This window comes from Notothenia rossii (assembly GCF_949606895.1).
Source record: "Notothenia rossii genome assembly, chromosome: 4".
Taxonomy (NCBI): domain Eukaryota; kingdom Metazoa; phylum Chordata; class Actinopteri; order Perciformes; family Nototheniidae; genus Notothenia; species Notothenia rossii.
Genome location: NC_136902.1, coordinates 36,627,345 through 36,653,217, shown reverse-complemented (window position 1 = coordinate 36,653,217; position 25,873 = coordinate 36,627,345). Strand labels below are relative to the sequence as shown.

The 25,873-nt window shown below is 40.7% G+C and overlaps 1 protein-coding gene and 1 long non-coding RNA gene across 3 annotated transcripts in view; one reads left to right on the top strand and one right to left on the bottom strand.

Moving 5' to 3' along the window:
- The window catches only part of LOC307036266 (collagen alpha-1(XX) chain-like), a 46,995-nt gene extending 21,874 nt beyond the window's left edge, over positions 1-25,121 (bottom strand). The window contains exons 1-9 of one of the 2 annotated variants that reach the window (XM_079676414.1): positions 24,900-25,121; positions 17,177-17,285; positions 13,905-14,009; positions 11,123-11,266; positions 7,531-7,710; positions 5,281-5,478; positions 1,355-1,522; positions 671-790; positions 402-566 (exon numbers count right to left, since the gene is read on the bottom strand). In XM_079676414.1, the coding sequence (XP_079532540.1) occupies positions 402-566; positions 671-790; positions 1,355-1,522; positions 5,281-5,478; positions 7,531-7,710; positions 11,123-11,266; positions 13,905-14,009; positions 17,177-17,285; positions 24,900-25,106 (1,396 nt within the window). In that variant the 5' untranslated portion in view covers positions 25,107-25,121. Of the gene's footprint in view, positions 1-401; positions 567-670; positions 791-1,354; positions 1,523-2,386; positions 2,503-5,280; positions 5,479-7,530; positions 7,711-11,122; positions 11,267-13,904; positions 14,010-17,176; positions 17,286-24,899 lie in introns of those variants that run through there. The other variant, XM_079676415.1, reaches the window with a different exon arrangement.
- Positions 3,113-4,294, top strand: LOC307036268. Its single transcript, XR_013807303.1, has 2 exons — positions 3,113-3,265; positions 3,738-4,294. It is a non-coding gene; the product is annotated as an uncharacterized lncRNA (long non-coding RNA).
- Positions 25,122-25,873: the final 752 nt, after the last annotated feature.

Here is a 25,873-nt window from a genome sequence, read left to right as displayed (position 1 = left end):
TTCAAGCTTAAATATGAAAAGGTTCAACTACGCACACACACATCATCTCTGCTCGCGCAGCACGCTCACAGGCATAGATTGCACAATAATTTATTGCGAACCTTGGAGGTGCAGTGCAGACATATTGTCATTCAAGAGAGAATACGATGCGTAGTTCTCTAGAAAAATGTTTTTCGTTTAGCCTATTTACCTCGTTAATGGAAATAATACTCATTACATTGACACATGCATTATTTGTGATTAAAATAATGGTTGTTGGTAATGTATTAGCGACCCCCACAGATGTATGATTTCACTGCTTTCATAGGAGCTCAGACCCCTCCTTATGGGAGCTCAGCTCCCATTGGCTCCCACATAACATCAAATCTAAAGTAGATGCATTTAAAAGTATTTAGTCTCACCTACAGCGATGATCTCCACGCCGGCATTCTTCAGGCGGTCTGCCGCAGCAATGGCATCATCCTGAGATTTACCATCGGTCAACAAGACCAGGAAAAAAGGTGTCGCTGACCTTGCGCCTGCCTCTGGCCTCATGTTCTCCTCCATGACATGGAGCAGCGCCTGGCCTGGGAGATGGATGCAGGGTTACCTACTTACAGACATACGATAGTCTACTGTGTATTGTATGGACTCAAACACAGACAGCAACGAAGGAGTATAGGGTGATTACCTGTAAATGTGTTTCCACCCTTATATCTGAAATTCCTCACTGCCTCCAAAAGCTGCTCTTTGGTAGTGAAGTTGTTGAGATGCCACTCTGTGCGGGGGTCTCCGCTGTACTGTGTCAGACCTGGGGGGAAATACAAATATTTAACAAGATTTTATTACTTTTTGTGGCCATTAGTAAAGGTAAATAAATAATACTTTAAGTGACTGATTTTAAAATCCTTGGTTTTTTTCTTCCATTTTTTGTTTTCAGCGGGAAAAACCTAGCAGACAGTATCCGCAAAAGTTTTGGCATACTATATTATTTATTCTTTTAGTTAATTTTCTTTTTCTTTATGTATCTTTCAATTCCAATTCCTAATAAAAAATTATGAATTCTTTCATAGCAGAAATAAAATAAATTGTCAATAAATTCAGTAATACAAATGTCATAATAAATGCTATTGCAATGCACTTGTCTTGAGAGAAAAAACACAGCATGCAAGACTTGATCTGACAGAAAAGTATAAATCGTATCATATGATTCATATCAAATCGTACCGCTACAGTTAAACAGTCTACTCCTCTGCAACATGCAGTCTCATTGATGACAAAGACTTAGGATCTCCTCCATGTGGCACTGTGTCTTTATGAATACCACCCACAAAGAGGAAGGCATTAGGCTTCACTGCCACTCTCTGACCCTCACCGATCTGAATGTGGTCCGGCCCGATGTTGAAGGGTGTCATCAGGCCCTCCAAGAAGTCTCGAACCCGTCTGAAGTTGGTACGTCCGATACTCCAGGAGCCGTCCACCAACAACACGATGTCCGCAGCTGCATCGGTCTCACACTCAAATGGTTTCCTTGGAGACATCCCTTGATTAAAGGAAGCTTGATGCAGTTAGTTGTGAACTGATTGGTGTTCCAGATGCCAAAGAAAAGGCTGGACGCTTTTAGTTGATAAACATTTCCTTTTATTTGTCACACATCTGTATATGAATAAGTACCACTTTACAATGAGACTACCCTTATAAAGGATTCATAAAGGGTTCATAATTAGGTTATTAATTAGGTTCTAAACACTTTATTAATCATTAAAAACCATGTATAAACCAGTTCTAACATAGCTTTCACACATCAACACAGGCTCACTATTTGGCAAGATGACTATTATATTGGCCCTAGCTTACTTCGTCTTCTTCATCAGCCAACATCCTTGGTATCTGTTGTTCACTGAGTTGATTCTCCCCCCATCCATCTTGATGTTTCTTGGCATTTCTTTATGACCATTTATTTACGAGTTATTAACACTTAACTGCCAAAAGGGAGCCTTATTGTAAAGTGTAAAACATATTCCCATTTTTTTGTATGGGTTACTACCATTTCTAATTGTTAAAAGGGAGCCTTATTGTAACGTGTTCAACAAATCACCATTTATTAAGGAGTACTACCATTTATAATTTCTTTAAGTTATATTAAGCCTTTAAGTTATGCATAAATTAGGGCGTGGTCACATTGAGTGACAGGTCTGTCCGGTGACTGCTGTTGTTAGCTTTCTGCCTCTCTGCTAGCTGCTCCGTGATGCTACAGGGACCAGTGTTGCCAACTTGGCGACTTTGTCGTTAAATTCGGCGGCTTTCCAAACCCTCCGGCTACTTATATTTGTCAAAAGCGACTAACGACTAATCTAACGACTTGTAATGGTGTTATTAGGGACTTTTCTGGTGTTTGGAGACTCACGTATTGTTCAGCAGTTAATGAGCCGCGGGTGCTGCCGTGAGCCCCTCTGCTCCTGCTCTGCCCTCCCATAGTACTCACAGGCGCTTGTTGCCTCCCGCAGCAGCTCAGCTGCAGTCAGAGCAGAGAGGAGACAGCCACACCCTCCCGCGTCGAGACTGTAAATGAATTGCGCATGCGCCAAGCCGTCCTGGTGTTGAGCGGAGATTTAAATGTAAATGTTTCTTCACTGTCACACTATAATAAATAACTGCCTTGGCTTTGCATTGACTCACACAGCCTCAGTCACTTAATCACCTCGTCCACTGTGTGTGTGCCTCTCTATGTGACAAGCTAAACACTCACGTAGGTCATCATGTCACAGTCTAACTGTAATCACAAAAGTACATAAAGGAGTGGGAATCAAACCTTGAGTTTAAAGGATGGTTGAAGCCATTTATTGGAGATGACACACGGGCATACTGCCTTTATTGTAAGGGAGATTTCTACTAAAAACTATTAAAACTATTTCTACTTTCTACTTTTTCTAATAGAGGCATTTCTGATCTACTGTCGTCTGGATTTAATCTGGTTTCAAGTTTTGATCCTCCTTGAAGGGGGTGGAACGTTTTTTTACCGCCATTACATGATATGCAAATTAGGCAATGACGTCATTTAGGGACTTCTGGCGACTTTTCGGACAGCCAATAGCTACTTTCCTTACTATGGAGTTGGCAACACTGACAGGGACTCTGCCTGCTCAACTCATCCGGGAAACATAACTTGAACTCTGCCGTGTTTGTTGTGCTGGTGCCTTGTGGACTACTCTTCATGCTTATATCGGACTATTGTGACTCGCTTTGCGGTTAAAACAGACATTAATAACATTAATGCGGTTTTGCGGTAAGTGAAATTTGAGTACTTTATTTATGTGTTGCTGATGTTTTTAGTCAGCTAACGTTAATGAATGTTAAGGCTTGGGTTAGAATGTAAGCAAGTGGTAGCTATATCTGTGCTAACGATGCTAATCGTAGCCTCCAAGTTAAAACGTAATAGAGAAGTGTTAAGCATTAAGTGGGATAATAATGTAGAACAAAAGGCTTCTATTTGAGGTTGGTAAAATTAGGTCATACTTGTAAGTTAGAGAGATATTTTATTAGGGAGGTCACTTTATGCATTGCTAAGGTTAATTTAAATTCGCTATGCTTGATTATGTAGACAAGCTAACGTCAAAGTAGTGTTGAAGAGTAGCGTAGTGTATGTGAAATCAACCTCACAATAAGATGTGTGTATATTACAAATAATAATGTCATATTAACTAAGATGATGTTATGATTTATTTTGTGTGTGGACGCTTTGGACATACCTGGAGAAGGAAGAAATGGGTCTTCGGAATGATGGGAGTTAAAGACAAATGCGAAGACTAGTGTTGAAACTAGTGGAGAAACGATCAAGATGCCACCTTGTCCCCCTGATTGAACGGCATGTTAAGTCAGGAAGTAGCATTATCAGTGATGAGTGGAGGGCATACAGGAGAGTGCTGAGTAACATGGTGTACAACCACTACATCATAAACCACAGCAGGTGGTTGGTGAACCCCCAGACTGGCAGTCATATCCAAAGAGCTTGGTCGACCGTCAAAGGACATGTCCGTAGACTGAGAGGAAACCTTACAGAGAGTTTGTTGGAGGAACACCTCAAAGTTCTTGAATGGTCATCTTGGCTTGGCTCTGGTCACCCTGATGGACTGCTTGGATGCTTGTTCAAGAATATACACAAAGCCTTTCCAGTCTGAGTACCATTATGCCTTACCAAGTCTTTCATTTATGTCTGAGAAAAGTTTTTATGTTTAAATATGTGTATCAGTCATACTAAACAGTCATTACTTTGAGTCTTGATTTTCTTCATGTGTGAATAAAATATTTTTACTTGGCTCTGTTGCATCTTACTTTGCATTTCATGTGAAAAATGTGTATTAGGTAAGCAAGAATATTATAGCTCATTCATAAATGGGCATGTGTATTAAACTTAAAAATAACGCACCCTTTCAGTAGTTATACATGTTAGTGACTCATCAATAGATGGTGATGTGTTTCACACTTTACAATAAGGCTCCCTTTTGGCAGTTATAAATGTTAATAACTAATTCATAAATGGTCATAAGAGATGCCAAGAAACATCAAGATGGATGAGGGGGAATCAACTCAGCGAGCAACAGATAACCAGGATGCTGGCTGATGAAGAAGACAAAGTAAGCTAGGTAGCCAATATAAGGCTTAGCAGTACAGATGAATGTGGGCTCACTATTTGGCAAGCAACCGGTCACAGTTGCCCTGTTTATCTCATGTCCTATAAAAGCTTATTAATGATTTATAAAGTGTTCACAACCTAATTAATAAATTAATTACAAACTATTCGTAAACTCTTTATAAGGGTAGTCTTATTGTAAAGTGGTACCAATAAGTATATTGGTAAATGGATGGTGTTGAATCCGGAAGCAGATGGCTCAAAGCATTTAGGCAGGCAAAAGGTAGGCGTAGGTGTTCAAATGGACGAGTGAGTTTCCACGTATGTGGATGTGTGTGTTCCTCTTGATTATGAGAGAGAGAGAGGACACATGCGCCCTGCAGCTGAAAGACAGGGTCTGTCATTATCCTTTCATTTACCTGTCCCACCCCTGTGTAAACACTGTCATCACATTTCAAACCAGCATTTACTGAGCTCAAGCCTCTTGTTCCTTAACTTAGCCGAAGACAATGATGGCCAGACGTTCTTTAAGATCACCTGCTTAACTTCCTGCTTAAAAGGGAGTTGTCCTTATCACATTTCGGCTCAATTAAACACCAAATGTTGCAAAAAGAAGCATTTTTAAATCAGTCTAACTACATGTTTCCTAACACGGGAGAGGCAGCGGTTACCTGTCACTGGTTGGGTAAGGGTGGGTGTTTTCCGGGGTTTCTCCTTGGCTGCTTTGCCCTGTGTCGTCCCCTGCTCCTCCTTATTCTCCCCCTTGGAACGATCCCGCTCTTTTCCATTCTTTCTCTTCCTCTTCTCTTTGGGGGTATTCTCTGGCGCCTCATCGGGGAGCTGAGAGGGGGTTTCTATTGCTGGGGGCTCTGCAGGACAGAACACATGGGTGAGCTGACATTGAGATAAGCAAAGATTGTTTAGGGGACTAGTTGAGGCTGACACGAAATCAACTGTTGATCTTATACCCATTTGAAGGATCAAATTGAAAAGTTTCCTGTCTACACTTGAACATTTTTGTTTACGATTCATGGTCACAACTTTTTCATTATGGTATAAAAGATCAACCAGTGCTAACAAACGCCTAGACACACCTCTCACCTTCTCTTCCTCCTTCCGTCTTTGTTTCCTGTGTTGGGCTGTCATTATTGTGTGTGTATTTCTCTGAAAGCGCTTTGGTGTAGGTCTGTTTGAATACAGTATACTGCACTTAGTCTACTGGCTTTGTTTTGGTATGGTGTGTGTGTTGGCAGCATCTCTGTCGGTCTAATAGTGCTATAATGACAAAGGAATATCAGAGGATAGAGATAATGTTCTGTTGCAGGTTTTATTGTATTTTTTTTTTACATTGGTGGTTTGCCTAGATCAGGGGTTTTCAAAGTGTGAGAAGGTGAGCCTCCCCTCAGAGAACATAAGAACAGCCGCGCCCCCCTCCCAATTATTATCGGTATTATAATTCTTATTATTGTTGCTAGTGAAATGTCAACGGGGGGGAGCCTCGCTGCGGGGAAACGGTGAACCTCTGTCGTCTGTCAGTTCAACTTCGATGTTGCAGGGGTGCCGGCCGTCAGCGAACCGAGCCGGCCGGTAACGGCCCTTGCCGACCGGCCGTTCTGTGGTTCTCCAGATTCTACAGATGGCCAGTCCGCCCCTGGGTGGAGGTGAAGGGAATGAGCACTTTTACAGCCTTTTTGGCGAGGTGGGGGAACTTGGTCTCCACAGACAGCCAAAAGTGTGCAAGTGACATTTTCTGCCCGACGCTGTCTCCTCTCTTACTTTAGGTAATTTCACAAAAAATCGATCCATGTTGCATAAAGTTAGCTGAAGTTAACCAGCTAGATTTCACTGTTCCTCATTATTTTTTTCTCACGCTACGCCTCCCCTGAAGCTCTTTGGCGCCCCCCCGGGGAGGCGCGCCTCACACTTTGAAAACCCCTGGCCTAGATCATCATAGGTTTCAAAAGTTCAAAGGGCTTTATTGTCATATGCACAGCAACCGTGTAGATATGAAAGGAAAAACTTAAGTCACAGGCTCCTCCCACAATGCAACATAAATATATATAGGACAAAAGAATAAAAAATAAAAAATAACAATAGTGCAAGAGTAGAAATAAATATTGCAAGACTAATGTGCAAGTAATGCAGGAAAAGTTAACGATATGAAAGTAAAATTTGAAATTTGACATCACAGCAGCTCCATGTGTAACATCAACATGGTCAAATATCCAGACGTGAAAAACCAAACAAACATTTAACATAACATCACAATCACTGACAGAAAGCATGCTCAAAGAGCCTTTAGCGTGCATCTGATCTGGGATTCAGCTCTGTATTTACTGTGAGGATTGACTGACTCACAAAGGAGTGCTTCACTCTGACCTTTTTGAATCGCGGGACCCTGTATCTCCGATTAGATGTTAGCAGTTCATATTCGCTGTTCAGAACATGGTTTGGGTCCGAGATGATGTTGTTGGACACCCTTATTAGGTTGTTATAGTATGCTGACTCATACATCTCTGACAGGGTTGACCATCAATCTTTGAGCAGATTTTAAACAGCAGACAACTGTCAGCAGAATCAATCATGACTGGTTACACAGGCACCTTTCTTGAGAGCTTGAACTAGATCTAACCATCCGTTAGATGATAGATCCATTCCACTATCCCATGTTGCTATTTAATCATAATTCCTTTCACACTCAAGCCCTGAGGACATTACCATGTACGGGGTTAGTTGTGCATTACATTACATCACCTTCCATTGCGCTGATGCTTTTATCTTTCAACAAGTGCAATTATAGTGAGTAAGAATCCACAATGGAAGGAATATTGCAAGTGAATTAGCTTTAAATAGGCCAAACCATACTATAATTTTACAGAGATGTGTGGTAAGTAGTGTTATTATCTACTAACATGCACTACCTGTAGTCGGAGCAGCAGCAGCGGGGTTGTTGGTGGGGTCCGGATACAGAACTGTTGGCCGTCCAATAAGAGCCTCCGTCACCTCGTCCAGGTCTCCAGACCCTGACCCGCCTGGCAACATCTTCTTCTTCTGCTCTCGACTACCACTGCGGATCATTTCCTCATCCCGCAGACCCTCCACTGGAAGAGAGGAATAGCAGAAAATCAGTTAAGAGTAATCTTTATTCATTTTATGTAACAGTCTGTAACACTTGTCAGCAGGGCAGGCAACCTGAAACCTTTCAGAGTCAAATATTATCAAACAAACTACATTAAAATGATATACCAATATCCAGCTAAGTTATAACCCGTTTCACTGACGGGATACATTTGCCATCTGATAATTATTTACCAAAACAATTCCGCTACATCTTAATAACAAAGGATATAGGTTTAAAGGTTCAATGCACCCAGAAATGTAAAACAGCCCACATTTCCGATATGATATCATATCGGCAGCAAATCTGGATCAGCTCCGTTGTTTAATGAGTACTTTCTTTTGAGGTAGTGGTGAAGTGGTTGGGCTAATGCTAATAATACATTCTGAATGCAGGATTTAAAGAGAACCTCTACTATGTGGTAATTATTGTATTTTATCATCACTGTTAATGAAACATCCTCATGTGTGTCTGCATTGGTCACAAAGTAACACAACATTGTGACAGCAGCACTTGATCATAAAAACTGCCAGAGAATTATTATTATTATTTTTTATTATTTTCTTTTTGTACTTTGTTATAATTATTATTATGAGTGAGAAAAAAAAGAAAAAAGAACATATATATATTATTATTATTATTATTTTTGTATGTTTTGTTTCTGACATGTTCAAAAAAATTGACAAAGGATATAGAGTAAATAAGTTCTGTTTCTGTCACATTAAGGATCAGAGATGTAAAAAAAAAGACAAAACATGTTTGCTGTTGGTTATGTTATCGCTCCTCTGGCTCAAATGCATCACCAGGTCGGGTAGGCAGATCTGTGCCTTGAGTCAAGAGACAAGGTCAACAACAGCAAATTGAGGGTGACATTTCTCAAGGAAGGAAACTTGCCCGGAGGGGGTTAAATCCAATGGGAAACGCGACGCATCAGGAAGGAATTCCCAGACTGCCATCATTCCAGAGAGACAGGCGGTGTTACAAATGTTCAAGTTAACATGTTCCAAGACTTGCCTGGACACGCTCCACTCGACACAGTAACCTACTATCACTCAAAGCAACCACGGACTGGAACCAAATATCAGAGGCTAGAATATAATGCCAAGGGGAGTCTGACAATAAAATGTCAAAGGGTTTTACAAATCAGGGCCATCAGCTGACAGAGAGCTGTGATGAGTTTTATTGTCACTGCTGCAGGAAATAACTCTGTTAAAGGCAGAGACAGGGATGTCTAAATAACCTGAGGGACAATAAGTGCACAAGTTCATGCAAATTCCTACGCAGATCCTAATCCGTCAAATAAAGGTGATGCTTTATCAATATGTCTCCATCCTCTCCCAGTCCCTTCTGATGATGATTGTCAAAAACAAAGTCACACATTATTGTCCAGGGCAACTTTGCTGCTATGGATACCTTTGTTGGGCCAAGAGGATTTTAAAACCCAGGAACAGACTGCACTTAAGTAAGTACACACAGCAACTTCAAACAGTACCCACTTTCAGCCTGGGATCCAGCTAGAGTAGTATTTTTACACTGTGTGTGTGTGTGTGTGTGTGTGTGTGTGTGTGTGTGTGTGTGTGTGTGTGTGTGTGTCTCATGGGGTGGGGCCTTGAAGAAAACGCTGCAAACTCCAATAAAGTGTAAGAATGTAAGAAATGTCAATACCATTTCCTTTAGTATGACTTTGCTGTCTTGCCAATGTTATCTCACAGCACTAGCCAAGTCAACACCATTCCCTTTCATCTCCTGTCAACACTGTAAATTGGATCAGGACTGTGGATTTTTACATCCCATTTTAAAAAGACGTTTGTGTAAGATGTGGACAGAATTTTGGTTTACAACATTTACAAAGTCAATGTACTTTTAACCGAAAGTGAAATGGTTACAGTGTTCACGTTATGTCAAGATGTCTATGTATTGTGTTGCACCGATATCTGAAGTAAAAAGGCTGAGCTACTAGCACCAAACAGTACTGTATTTTAAAACCACTTGTACATAGAGAAGTGATAGTGCATAACATGCATATCCATAATGGACTTTTTAACGGCAAAGTTAACACCGCTTTAAGGGACAGTTTACCCCAAAACCCACACCTATTTTTCTTTTACCCGTAGTGCTGTTTAGCAATCTAAATTATTTTGGTGAGGTGCGGCAGGTTGGACATATTTCAAGTAAAGAAACCGGCCTAGATGATCATGTATCACCGTCCAGAAGGAAGTGTGCAACTCTGCATGGAGAGAGATGTAAATAACAAGATTGCTGTAATGTTAGCTAGCTCAGATGAACCTCTCACTGTGCTGTGGTTGAAAGGTGTACTGCGATATCCTAGTGCCATTTACCCACACTGTCTCAGGTCTTTGTTCCTTTTGTGCAGTGCTTGAATTGGAATAAAAAAGGTGCCAGTACTCTAAATCAGCAACTGTTTCAAGTCAATTTATTTATACAGCCCAAAAACAAGAATTTGGCTCAAAGTCATAGTATATCCTATAATGCTGGTGGGTTTGTCTCTTTACTGTATATTTTAGAAAGGCTCACTGTACTTAAACAAAAGGACTCAGGGTGCATCTGAGATTAGAGGGGGTGCAGTGGTAAAGTGCTATTTTTATAAGTGGGGAGTGGATCCAACACAAGATTTTCTTTTTAAATATTGAAGCTAAAAGCATCAATCTGGTGCACTTTGAGAGCAAAATGAAGAGATCTATGGATACATCTCTCAACATCCATATGAAACAGAACTGTAATCAGATTTTCTTATTCTTTATGGATATTTTACAAATCACTCCCCTTTTAAACTGTATTCTTGTTTTAGTGTCATATAGTAGGCCTAGTTATTTCTTTTTTAGTGAGTTACTCAGATGAGTACCAGGAGACAGCGTTTGGTACTCTGGTACAATTGTGGTGAAGGCATCTGAGTTAGATATATTTGAACCAAAATGTGTACATGCATAGCAGAAGATGGCATCTTTTTTACAGGAAATTCCAGCCAATCTCTGTTTTTAAACCATGAGCTGCTAAATGAGCGCCTTACCCCACTGTACAGGGGAGTTGGGAACTTGTTTAAATATACCTGGGCAGCCTCTGTTTTGCCGAGGTCCTCTGGCCGAGGGTTGGCGGTGTTTGGTGCGACGAAGACTGCTGCTCCGGGGGCGAGGCGGGCAAAGCGGCGGCGGCACCTCATGACGCATCTACTGAGTAGGCCTACTGAGTACCGCCGTACCGGCACCGTGCCGGTACTCAGTAAGAAGTAACGGTACCAGATGGGTAAAAATTAGAAGTCCCGGTACTGCGTACCGGTGAGTACAGGCCCAATTCAAGAACTGCTTTTGTGTTCATAAACCTCCCTCCATCCACCCTATTCAACAAACTACTCTCATCAACATCGCTGTGTATCTTACTAGTGAATCTGCGCTTTGCGAGAAGCCTCTCTGTCGTCCCATTGAGCACGAGGACTTGGAGGGCGTATTCCTGACTGGAGTCCAGTCCTGCCACCGTGGCCCGGCCCCGTGTGGTGGTCAGCATCAGCTCCGGCTGTGGCACCTCTGTAAGAGGCGAGAGACAGAGTTGAGAAATGACTATATGGCATTAAGTCTAAAGGGAAAGTGAGAACTTGCCTACTCATTGCAGAATAGACAAGATAACAATCAACGAAGCATGCAGCGTTAAACACATAAAACAGATGGACATACATAGAATTTCATAAATATAAAAGATACTCAGAAAACTCTTAAAGTGTCAGAGGTTTACAATAAAGACACGAATAATGTAAAAATATCAAAATCACAACATAAGGGCTGAAGGTTTTACATTCAAGAGTCCAATAGCCTCAGGAATGTAATCTCTTACAAAATGTCCCAAGTATTTTTAGGAAGCCAGACTTATTGTTAATATAATCTCCGATGAGCCATCTTTAAGGTTTTACAAAGATAGCTTTCCCATTTAGGATCAAGGAAATGTAAATGCTTTCATATTTGCTATTGGTTACCAGGCCATTTATAGTGGTAGTTTCCCATATTTCCCTCTTCTGAAGTCTATGATATTCTTTTTCCAAAACAAAGCTAAAGGCTATCATTGCTGCAACGTCTTACAAGATCAGACAACTTCCTCCTGTATGCTGATTCATCATTTGTTAATTACCAAAACACTGAATCATCAGCAAATGTAAGGATTTGATCTGAGTCAGCGTAGGTAGAGGAATAAAGCAGCACACCTGGCTAGTCCCAATTCTTATTGTTAGTGGGTTAGGAAGATGTTTAACCACTTTATTAAAGTCCTGCAAGTTTATTTTTGATATGACCTTAAATGTGTATCCTTTAACCTCTTCTTATTTATGTTTGTTATTATGTTCCCTGCATTTCCAAATGTTTTTATGATACAATAATTACAATAATTGCTTCAGTTGTCTACTTGCTCTTATATTATTTGTCACACTTCAGACTAAATGTTTCAACATATTTGAACACAACATCTTCTTTTAAAACAATATCAGGTGATAAGTAATAAAGTACTGAAGGCCACGGTCTACTGGCCCTGGATGTCTGGGGCAGGTCCTGCAGGTTTCAACAAGTGAAATGTAATAGTTTAATTACACTTCAAGACTTTTTCAAAACCAGTATTGTTGTGTATCACATCTACACCACCTTTTCATCCTCGTACTGCCCCCCTCTCCCAGACCCAACACCTTAAGTCTCCCGTTGACTGAATTCTTTCTCTAAGCCCCCCCCCCCCCCCCTGTGTCCTTCTTTGAGACATGCCTGGACTCAGCTGCACAGAGAGGAATGGCAGATAAGAGGGTGACAGAGAGAAATCAATGTTAAAGATGAAGTTAAGAATCACAGATGTGAAGGTGGAGGTGAGGATAGGAGCTGCCTTCTTATCCAAACCATCACCTGGGAAGCAACAGAGCTGAACAATTCACAGCAGTCTGGACTACAGGGAGAGCAAAGGCTTTCACACCACATGACATGTTCACACAAGAGAAGAGGAAATCAAGGGACTGTGCTGGTTCACAAAGTGTAGGATCAGATTGTTGGCTTTTCCTGCTAATACCTTTTTGGATTCTGTAAATACTTTAATGACATCTCTTGGTATTTCACATGAAAGAATAAAGTGTATTTTAACCAAACAGATTTCCCAGAAGTTGAAACCCTTTTTTTTTTACCGGAAGGTGAAGGGTTATTTTGCTTTTTGAAGCTAAACAACACACAAAGTATGTTATCTGATGTTGTAATGCTGCCTTTAGCCCTTTCTTATCTTTCCTTTGTATAAGCAGAGCCAGAGGCAGATGCTTCTGATGGCAAGCGGGATTCCAAAGCAGGAGAATCAAAGGCTGTGTGAAATCACTTCCACATTCACTACTCCCTTTACAACCAATGCATGCTTTGTTAGTGTTTGTTTGTTATGTATTCTAGTTGTTGTTCCAGAAAATGTACAACTAACACTTGCAGTCTGAATATTGTATCATGACAGGACCAAGTGTTTCAATCATGAAAATCAAAATAGTTTTAAAGCTATCAGGCTATTTGGTTGAAAGTAGTCTATACTGAGGCCAACAATCAACAAATATATTTGTTTTGATCAATTACCTCAGTCCCTTCCATTCACATTCAGCTACAGGACCATTGGTGAGGTTGCCCACTGATGTTGTGTGATAAAGCCTGGCCAAAACTTGACATTCAAGTTAATCTTGGAGGTGTTGGATGGGGTTAAGGTCAGGGCTCTGTGAGGGCCTGTCAAGTTCATCAACACATGTTTCTTCATACAACTATTTGTATGATTTCTTCTTTTGGAATAACATTTAAAAAATTGATTATGGTTTTCACACGGGACACAAACACTTGTCACCTGGGTAAAAGTGCTATGTTTGTTTGATCATTCCTAGAGACTTCCTGACTTCTCTTAAAACCATTTCACATGACCTCCTCATAGGCACCTCTGCACACTCGAGAATGCGTGTTATATAAAGTAAATTGTTAATGCTGGTTATTTAAAATTCAGAGTGCTTTATTTTTGCAGGTATAAGTATGAAGAGTTATTTTTTCACTTTGTACCCAGTGTCATAGTGAGGCTGACATAGGAAGGGTCTTCCCCCAAAAATGGAAGCATGCATCCCTTTCCCGTAAGTGGAATTAAAGGACATGAGACAAATATGTATTTTTTTAAGAGCCGAGGAAGTCTTACCTGAGATGGGTTTCACTCTGACTTTGTAGCCCTGAACAGGTCCGTCGGCCTCCTTCCATTTCATCTGCAGTCTGTCCTCAGACAGGACCGTCAGCTTAAGACGACCTTTAAAGTCCAAGAGACAAAGGGAGACAACAACAAAATGAAAAAAAAGAGGAAGCGACAGTTGCAGATTTGTCAAAGATCAAAGAAACAAGCTGCGAAGCTTCCGTTGTAAGACGGCCTAACCCCTCTCGCTTCCTTCTCCCTAAATCAAATCTGTGTCTTGTTTCGACTTCATCTACATAATTTCCAGCAGGGGCTTCCTAACAAGCAGCGTCTTTCATGTTTCTATCCTCCCGCCCTCCATCCATCCCTCTCTCCAGCTGGCCTCTCATCCATCAAAGCATGCCCTGTCCTCCCGTCTGCTGTAGAAACAGGAACAGGACGCTGGTTGGAGACTGGAGGGTCAACGGTCATGTCAGAGGCACAGCACAGAGTTACAGTGTGTCAGGGTTTTTTATGTACTATGTGGCAGGGCAATAGATGGACAAGAACATGAGGGGGGACGGGGAAACGGAAGCAAAGAAGACAAGAGGAGTGTAGACTTGAACAGCATGAATCACAGAACTGTGTCTTCATCGCTTCTGTGGACGTATGACCCTCAACACTCAACACAGTCTTTTCTGAATAGCATGTGTGTGTGTGTGTGTGTGTGTGTGTGTGTGTGTGTGTGTGTGTGTGTGTGTGTGTGTGTGTGTGTGTGTGTGTGTGTGTGTGTGTGTGTGTGGGTGGGTGGGTGGGTGGGTGGGTGTGTGTGTGTGTGTGTGTGTGTGTGTGTGTGTGTGTGTGTGTGTGTGTGTGTGTGTGTGTGTGTGTGTATTTGAGCCAGGGGCCTCTAGAGGGTCCTCATCTTCTTGGGAGCCTGGCAGAAGATCAGAAAGGGTCTGGCGGGAGTTTTACTGACTGGGGTCAAGGTCTAACAGACCCACTTACAACAACAACTTCTCCACACAGGCGGGCAGATATGCAGGCAAGTAGAGTAGCAGTGTTGTAATTCCTGATGGGTGGGGTACGAGTAGCTGGTTGCGGCCATCATTCTTTAGTTCAGCATTGAAATAATTTGACGTTTGAGGCCAATTGCTCCTTTTAATGAAATGTAGTAACCATGAATAAATAGAACATTCTTAAAAACATGTCATAATGATTGAAAAGCACCACACTGTGATATACTGTTCTTATAAACCAGCAGTAGAAACTTTATTTTAATTATAGCCTGATTAATGAATGCCAACCATTCAAGTTGCAGTTTTCATACATATCTCTTTATCAATTTATCCAATTACACTTTTTATCCTGTTATACATTTGTGTTCACTTTTCATGTTTAGCAGACGTATCATTGAGTTATACCCAAACAAGTGTTTTATGACCTTTGACCTCTTAATTCCGTTCCTTAGATATTGTAGTCATGAGAATGTGACGGATATGAGCTCACAGTATCCTTGTTTTCTTAGAGTCTAATGAAAACGTAGTTGCCGTAATTAAAAATGCAGGTAAAAACCTGCGTTATGGGGTGATGCAACATAATAGTAATCATCATATATAAACTATTAAGGTGAAGAATATGACATATCAAATGTGGATTATTGTAATAATATACATAAAATGATTGTTTTATGTAAGATGTTATGACATCATTTATGCTTACATTAATGGTAAGAGGATACAGTTAGCTAACAAGCTAGCAATTTTTGTCAAAAACAAATTAAGTTTTTCCCTAAACTATGCAATTTCACAACATCTTACAATAAGTGTGTGAGATTGTAAGACATTGTGTTTGCTAAACTGAGTTGTTAAAACATGTGCAAATAACTAACTAGCTAGCATCTCAAGTAGTCTTTATCTTTACCAAAAAAAGCTGTGGGCTACGTCCATGCCCGGCGCCGTAGGAGGGCCAAGGAGAGCCAGGCCCTCCCATTTGACATTCCTGCCCTCCCCCAATAAACACGATTTTTATTATTTATAAAAACCAACGCTGTCCTCCGAGGCACAGCTCCTTGTGCCCCTACCATCACCACCTGCGTTGCCACACACCCTGTACCACACCCGCCAGCATCCTCCTCCTCCGTGCCGGTGCCTCCACTACAAACGCTACCTTGCAGCACATCAACAGGTAGGCTACTATTGGGCCAGCAACCGCTCAAAGACCAACAGCCCCAGGTGATCTTGGGGTTAATAAACCCAACCAGGTGAAACTGGATCGTTATCCAGGGAGATTGTTTTCAGGAAAGAAGTACCCTTTTGCCACTGCATGGTACAACAACAGACCATGGCTTGAATATTCGTTAAAAGCAGACGCAGCCTTTTGTTTCCCCTGTAGACAGTTTAAAGTAAATACGTCTTCATCTGATGCGGCTTTTACTGTCAAAGGTTTTTGGGACTGGAAACACGCATTACAGACTGATACAGGACTGATAAGGCATGCCGCATCAAAAGAACACATTTCATGTGAGAGTCTGTGGAGAGAGAGACAGATATGCCAGGAAACAAATAAGGAAATGATTACTTTGGTGCAGATCAGCTGGCACGGAACCGTTATTACGTGTCAGCTGTCGTTGATATTATAGCTTTTTTAGCTGTCAACCAACTCCCTCGCAGAGGTGACCACGATTCACTCCACATGTCCGAGTGCAGTGCATAGGAAAATAAACCATGCCCAAGGTGGGCTAAACAGTTCATCGTCTCCGTCTCTACTATTTCTTTCCGAGTGCAACGATGAAGAAGCTGCCACCCTTAACCAGTTTGCCTTGCTGGTGATTTACCAGTGTTTGTGCTGCCACGCACACAATGTTTCAAAAGTGGTTTCTATGTTAACCTTTATTTGTGTATGTATTTGCGATAAGTGTGCGTCTTTGCGCCATGCTGTTGGCCTTGCTGTTATATATTGTGCCGCAGGCCCGCAGCACATGACGGTTTTGTGTGCCCTCCCATGAACATCATATGCCCTCCCTTTAGATTTGTTCTGGCGCCGGGTCTGGCTACGTCCTTCCTCAAAAATAAATAGTGGTACATGGTTGTTTATAAGATAGAAGACCAAAATGCCATTATAGGTTATTTTTCATGTCAGGACTATCATTTTAGCAATGATAACATTAGCCTAATGCAGTTGCTGCTAGCTAAATAATACAACAACAAAACACAGATGTTTTGGTAGACTTCACCATCCTCTCTAGCTGTGAATGTGAATATTTGTAGTAATAAGAAGTTATATTTGTGATGAAAGCACTTTACCTTGGCCATAGACCCCTGGGGACAGCAGTAGGAAGAACCTGAGCAGGAAACACAGCATGAGCCAGAGAGATGATGATGGAGCATGGAGGTGAGGAGACATGAGTGGAGCCTACAAACATGAATAACAATGCAATGAGTATTTACCTAGCCATGCATATATTTATTAGGTATAAATACAGTTTTCAAATGACTGAGTCGAGTCAAATAATCTGCAATAAACTGCTAAAATACCAAATAAAACATTAAATGAAAAACATCACCTTGAATTTTGACATTACTGAAATGATTCACTGGCTTTCAAAAAGGTTTCATGCCACTAAAGGCTACCAGGTGGCAGATACAATATTTTAGTAATATTGTTTTATTTTTTTGAATTTGTATCTGGTGCCTTTTCCCATGGGAACTCTTTATTGCAGACTCTGACTACAGGTGCTTGGGTCCCCATTAAAGACCTTAAACTTCACACAGCTAATGACACACACAAGGCTATAATATTACGAGGCACTTTAAGAGGCCGTAAAACAAACACGCCTCTGCTGAGAGCGCCAACAATTAACACACAAAAAATGTTTAGTAAATGGCTCCAAATAAAGAAGGATCCTTTTACCGCTAGCCTATACAGTACATAAACAAAAATAATGTGTTGCTTATTCTTTCATGAAGGAAGATTATTTGAAATATTGGGATTGTTCATTTGTATATTAACAGTAGTTTAGAGCCATTTCACCCTGCTACAATAGATCTATGTACATGACTATATGAAGGGACTTTCGCATTATGGAGGTCAATCAACATTATCTATCAAAAGGTTTTACAAGCACATTATAAAGGCCTGAATCTAACAAATAAAGACACTGCATTTTTTTCAAATAGACTTGAAAACTGCAGAAAAGTTGAGAAGGCAGATGATCTTTAGAAACAACTGACTCTGACATTTGTTCTTTTTGAATAAGGACATTGTTCAACAAAACGCAGACAGAACAAAGCTACATTAACAATCAGGCAGCTCAGATATTTGACTGGAGTTTACAGACCAATACAAGTGTTAGACAAGTCTTATTTTAAAACGCTTCTGGATTTGGTTAAATTGGGGTTCAGTATTAAATCGAAAAAGGGAGAAGTAAGGAAATGTAAAAGCGGAAACACAAATACTTTATGTCCACTTTGTTCATCAAACAGCTTTATCAACAACGTAATGAGCAGACATGAAGAAGCTGAATGTGTAACACATTGTCCTCCTGTTTAATCTCATATGAAGTCACATTATAGATTATCCATATGCTGGTACTACTAAAGGTAGGTAGGTAATTTTGGAGAAACCAGCTCGAATGCGCTAGAATTTGAAAATACACAGCCGGAAAAAATCTGCCACTTCCTTACAGAGCCCCTCCTCCAACACACACGAACGCGAACATGACCAATGAGGGCACGATATAAGTTTGTGCACAGATGGAAGGCTGACAGGCAGGTAGGCCAGCGCCATATAGAGAGGCGAAGTCCCTCCCTTTCCGGGGGAGCTCATGGGACCCCGGAAGCGGAAAATTACACATTGAATTCAATGGAGAGAGAAAACGTATCTTTTGATCCCGTTTGAATTGTGCCACGAACTACACATATGATGTTTGTCAATTTAAAAGAACATTTTGCAAGTCAAAAAAATAAAAATGTGTCGTAAAACTGTGAAGTAACACATTTTTTTTGTGTTAATCCGCTCAGTGAACTACATGTCTCTGGTCCCGCACAATACGCGTCACCAACACAAAGATGGCCGTCACGTTGGCACATTTCACCTCATTCTTTCAGAATGAGAATAAAAGTATAAAACGAGGTGAAAATCACTACAAGTTTGGGCACGTTGAGAGCTGTACATACACAAAAGGGGAGTTAGTCGGTTCTGTAAGAGCCAGCATGCGGGACCGGCTTTACAAGGTTTCGGTGAGTAACATGAGTGCAATGTTTAACGTTAATGTCAGTCAATAAGGAGGAGAATGAAAAAGAAGATGATGAACCACAGACCAGGCATATAATGACTGCAGTGTGCAGGGCTGTGTTAATTTATGTTACTGTTATCAATAGCATTAGTTGACTGAGAAAACCGTCAAGAAAAAAAGTTTAGCGATGTTACGAGTCGACTAGTATAATATGCCCACGGCTGTGATTGACAACCTGGACAGCCAGTCAGAAGCTAGAATGCCAACCTAGAGAGCCAATCAGAACCTAGAATGGGTGTGTATGCTATGGATAACATTAGTGTTCACAAGAACAAGGTACACTCCCGTGTTTTGTTTTAGTTGCTCTTCAGATTGAAGCGGCCAGTTTTATATCGACTATATGTGTGATCTCCTTTTTACATCTCGTTGTGTCATTTGAGTTTATTTGCTGTGTGTAGATTCAAGGATTTTGGTTATCTTGTCAATTTGTTTGGTTATCTAGGCACAGCTGTGTGTGACTCCCTCTGGTACACTGGTATGTGTTTTCCTCATGTAGAGAGCATTGATTAATTCATAAACTACACACTGAGTCTAGATCCTGACCAAATCCTTTTGATTTGATCAAATGTTTTTCAAAAATGTAATACACATTTAAAAAAATACAATGTACAATCACAACCAATACAACACAAATTACAAAAAATACAGAAAAAACAAACAATAACAACAATCAGACAAGAGGACAAAACTATGGAAAAATAAACCCTCCCACCCCCAGATCTGGACCATCCTTGTATTGCTCATTCAATCTATTATAGCATGTTAACAAATATGGTACTTACTTTATTTGTACAGATCTACATGGGAGAGGATGGCGCGATGCAGAGCGCTGTCTGTGGTTGTGCACGGAGGATGTACAAATGCAGCCACGCTGCAGCATTGGCAATATTTGCCATGTGGCAGATCAGCTCCACAGAAGTTGAGTGCCAGTGGAGGAAGCCTGGCACTTCAAAAGTAGTCCAGCCGGTGTCTCAACTCTACCAACAGCAAGAGGAGACATACAACCCACTGGCCAGAGACATCGCCACTGAGGAAGTAGACTGGTTCAGGTCTGCACTGAGGGGCGCAGCGTGGCATGGCATGGCTTTTGTCACCTGAGCCAGAGCTGCAGCCTCAACATCAGGCCATTTTCAACGTGCCGGAGCTGGTGAAGGAGCATGGGGGTCGGGGGCTTGAGGCAATTCTTGCCTCAATGCGACTGAGCAGAGACCAGCAAGCTGCCATCCAGACAGCCACCGTAGGACAGCGGACAAATCCTCGGGTTGACAGCCAGCAATTTTGGTGCTGTGCTGAGGTCGGGACTTTCATCCACTCCATGCGCGTCCCTCATGAAGAGGGTGCTTGGGGGGTACAATTTAGACGGAGTCATGGCTGTCAACTGGGGAGTTGTAAACGAGGTGTGTTTGGCCAGTGTGTTTGGCCTTTTAAGTGTGACACATATGTAGTGATAAATGCTTAACTTGACCACTGTTCCTATATAAAAAAAGTTTTCTGCATCGTCAGTCATTTTTTCCAAATAATTACCAATATTTCACAAATTCTTCATGTCAACTTAAGAGCACAGCTGTATGTTGAGTGTCAGCGTTGCTTGGTTCATCTTACTGGGGGCAGCTACATGGATGTTGGTGCAGTCCACAATCATTTTGCAGTTGAAGGCAGAATGAATTTATTATTGACTCAGAATGAAGCACAACTTCATGTCATACAATACATTGACTTTATTTGTAATTGTGTAAAAAAATAAAGCATTGATTAGCAAGCAGGACCTGCAGGAACAGAGAACGGTGATGGATGGAGCTGGGAAGAGAGAAGAATAAAGAAAACAGATCAACTTTATTATCGGATATTAAAAATTCAATTTCAAAACAAGTTGCAGCTCCTACAGTTTTCTAGTATGTAAAGATGATTTCACATGACCTATGCAAAATATCACACTCAATACATGTTTGTCTCTGGGGGGTGCATTGTGCCTTTGATGTATATAAATAATATACCATAACCAAATACTATTACGTACAGTGGAAATCAGGTTGCCAGAGCAGGTCAGTGTGCATGTTCCTCAGGGTCTCAGCAGTTACAGGTGAGGTAAAGAAAATAAAAGAGAAAAAGGTCAGTAACAACACTTTAAAGTAACAACACTGAATAATTATCTCTTTTAATAATTTTCTCTCAGTAATCACTCAACTACTGTCTTTCCAACAAACAGATTGACTCACCCTCACTGTCATCACAATGACACATGTCCAGAAGAATGTCATGCAAAGCTCCCTGCCTGCCTGCCTGCCTTCCTTCGACTCTCCCTGAACTGCTTCCTTAGCACCCGGTGGAGGGCGCAGTAGGCTACTCTTCAAATGTTTCACGAAATACTTAGCATGATGACTACTCTTACTGTTTAACATGTTGGTGTACTTCATGTAATAAAATAATAACTTCATGGTAAGGCTACTAAAAAGGACAAGGCTAAGTAATGTAATGCTAACTAACGTGCTCGCTACTCGTCGGCGTCGTCGCTACTAGCTAGGTAGCTAACTTGACTATGTTCCATGCACAACATGTATATTACCTATGATATTACCTGATATGTCTGATCCAGCGACTCCTGGTCCTTTCATCAGACAAGAAGCGATAGAACGAGCAAGTGGTATGATCACTTTTGTGATTACAACATGGTACAAAAGTACACAGGCATCTTGTAAAAGTGAATTTATTGGAGCAATCTCTTGTATTTATTGAAGGGAATAAATCAGTTATGAAATCTTCTTCTTCGCTTTAATTACGAGTCTCAACCACTTGGAGCATTATCGTCTGTGACATCACATACGCGACCCAGAATGGGATTTGTAGTCTTTGTAGTCGCGTATTTTTCATACTCTTATATTTCAACAGTTTTACGACAAAATGTGACTTTTTTGACATGGAAATGATTGTTTAAGATTGACAAACATCATATGTGTAGTTCGTGGCACAATTCAAACGGGATCAAAAGATACGTTTTCTCTCTCCATTAAATTCAATGTATAATTTTTCGCTTCCGGGGTCCCATGGTCCGGAAGTAGATGGGCGTGACTTCGCCTCTCTATAGACTGAGAGTTACGTCATCTCCGTTCACTGGACCACTTTTTTGAGGTAGGCCATCCAGTTACTTTAGCCGGGCCGGCTAAAATGATTGGTCGTGCTTTTTACAGTACTACGGCTTCGGGCGATACCACAAAATCTGGATTCGATCCGATACCAAGTATTTCAGGGCCAGTATCGCCGATACCAATATCGATACCGATACTTTTTTAAATGAAAAGCGTCTTATGTACTTTCATATAGGGGGGAGCTGAATGACATGATTTTTGAGCTGAAAGCATCATAAATAGACTAAATCTGAATTCATTTTCATGAATAAAGACAGGACAGTTTTTATAGACAAATAAACATTTTACTTTTGCAAATTTAAAGTGCAAACATGAAAAATAACAATACAAAGTGGCCAGAGTAGCGAACTTGCACACATCACAGTTCGCTAAATTGTAATGACCAGTTGTGAAATTGTTCCACACAACGCTGCTCTTTCTCTCAGCCATCATGCGCGTTTGTGTGTTGCAGTCGCGAGTCGCTGGCTGCTGCTTTCCTGCCCTGCCGGCTGCTGTCAGTCAACTTGATAATCGGCGTTCAGGCAGGGAGCGCGTGCGCGAGCCTCGAGGAGAGGAGGACAGCAGTGGAGAGAGAAGAAAAGAGCATATACTTGTGTTCGTCTGCAAATAGTTTGTTGAAGAAATTGACGAGTAGAGGAGACGGGAAAAAAAGTATAAAAGTATCGATCCTATTGGCTCTAGTATCGATATTTTGAAACGTAACGTAATATCGGAAGTATCGATATTTTGGGATTGATCCGCCCACCCCTAACTTCCACAGATGACATTTTTTATGGATTTTTTGTCAAAGCACTTCAGATATTCATTGCTATTGGGATGTTAAGAGCATTCCATAGAATATAACACAAAGTGTTTCTGAAATAAATTACATACCCCACCTGTCATTACATCTTCGCTGTTAATCAAATAATCGTTTATTTATTTACTGTTATTCATATTTCCTCCTTTCTGAGCCTACTTTTACTTGAGACCTTATGACTGGAAAGGCCACCAGTGAAGAACCTATCAAAGAAACTCCTAGTCTGCCTAAAGGCTTTTCATGTGCAGTAGTGAGGATGGACTTTAGAGCTCTTTATGTAACTTTTCTTATGTTTTACATGTACCTGCTTCTATATGTTGCCAGGTCTAAGTTGACACTGACTGTACAGTAAGTGAGTTGCATGTCGTGCGAGAAGAAAAGATGGGTTTTGCCGAGAGGACTGTAGGCTATAGTCTCCTCTTTACAAAATGATCGGCGTAAGTTAAGCAATTCAAATCAGGACATCAGCACTTCTGTTTGGGCTGTATTGACTGAGGCACCTTCACCACTGCTGGTCTTTTGAGTGATCTGAATTCACCAATAGGAATATCTGCTTTATTTTACCGGAAATAAAATAATAATGGATTTCTTGTCTTTGCACTACTTCACAAAGAATCATGCAAAGCACCACTTTAAATATTGTGTTGTAGAGATGTGCTCATATGTCTATTGAGAACAAGACATTTAGCATGAAAAAGCATAACACAAATTGTGCCCTTAACATTTGTAAATCTGACAATGGAATTAATTAAATCAACAAAAGTAGTTGTTTTTAACACTTGTTCTGATTTTTTCACACTGTACATTAGAGCAGCCTCGAGCCAATGTCATTACTTATTTGGTGATGTGCCTTTGGAGTGATCTCACTAGACAACAAAGACACCACCACAAAATAACTTGAACTTTAGTTTAGTGGCTTCTTGTGAAGTTGAGAAAAAACATGTGCAATATGATATTTTGGGAATCAGATTTAAAAAAAGATATTAAAGCTCAAAATTGTCATCATGCTGATTTTAAAGCCTGTAAAGTATCACAGCAAACCCTCATTACATTAACATGGAGAGGCTCTAGCTGAAAATGATTAGACAGAGTATGCACACTGAGTATTATGAAAGTGATGTTAATCACACACCCACTACGATAGGGAGGAATAAGGTGCTGGATGCAGTGTTTGATACCACTTTTTGTTTTAATGTATTTATAAGAATGTACTAACAGTTAGCCATACTATTTCAAATAATAAAAACTGAAGAAATGCAAGAGCAAAATAAAACATTTTTAAGAATCAATTTGGTAACACTCTTCTTCACAAACATCTTTGAATACATATATATGAGCAACTTACATGCATTCTTCTACAATTTGATGTTTCGCAGAATATATCATTCTAAAAGTGTTATATACATTTAATATGAATTAATTATACATTAGGGACAACCAAAAGAGAGTGTTTAATGATTGACGCAACGAACTACGCAATAATTGCGCACATTAGCTCGTGCTTATCACTGCAATGCTTAAAAAGCCCAGAGTTTTAAACTTATAGTCCTACTGACAATTGATTTTGTGTGTGCATATTTTACAAAGAGTTAGGAAACGAACTGTCCATTCTCTTCTCAGGTAGGATATTAACAATCATTTGGATAAAAAGAAGGCACACACTCACAAGATATAAAGTTAGCGTTAGCCTATTTCAGTCGTTTACCTGAAACAGAGCTAGTTTAACATACAACTACAGTTACTAAGTTACAACTTTTCCTCGCTTTCCCAAGAGCCAGGTGAGCTCTTACCTGTCGGTGAGGTGAGTCCAAGTTATTCCTTCCCAGTGACTGCACACAGCATTCCAGAAGTGGGATGTCAAAAAGCAACAGTTCCGCTAAACAGTGTGAGGAGCCGTCTCCCTGCGTCAGGTTGTATCTGGACTCCGTGAAACCCGAGAAGAGAGGCCCTCCCGCTGCCGCAGCAGGGGCGTGGCACCCGGGAAGCTTCTGCAACATAAAACCCTCTACAGAGCTAAAGAGGCTATCAAAGGTGAGGTCTAACCCTGAGAAAAACCTCTAGCATATCTGCTTCTTTCAAGAACCTGTAACCCCCTGACTTTTAAAGGATTCAAACCATTCCTCATATTCCACAAACTTTGCATATTCCTTGTATATTCACATGTCTGTTCAACTCTTTTAAAGATGCACAACCCTTTAATCAACTTGATAATATTTAGAAAATATTAGTTTTTCCTTTTCTACAACTTAATTTATTTATTTATTTATTTGTGTGTTTACAAATTCACGATTATACACCAAAGCAAATTCCTTGTATGTTTGAACTTGGCAATACATCTGATTCTGATAACATCACTTTTCTATACAGCATAGAACTTCAGCTATATGTGACATGTGTACAGGGTTGACAAAGTATATCTGAATGTATTGCTTTAACCCTCCTATTGTCTTCGTTTCCCCCCCTTACTTTGGTGTTTGCGGTCAAATTTGACAGGTCCTTTTTTAACTGCTATTACATTAACACAAAAACCATTAATCATCACCAAATTTCATTTAACACCCTTTCAAATTATTTTGCATCAGACTACTGGTATACATGAAAAACTGCAGTAAATATACAAAGAAAAGACACTGAACATGTATTGCGTGTGCCAGGTGTGATCCACGTGGGGGGATGGGCACACATATCTAGAGAGTGTGTGTGTGTGTGTGTGTGTGTGTGTGTGTGTGTGTGTGTGTGTGTGTGTGTGTGTGTGTGGGGGGGG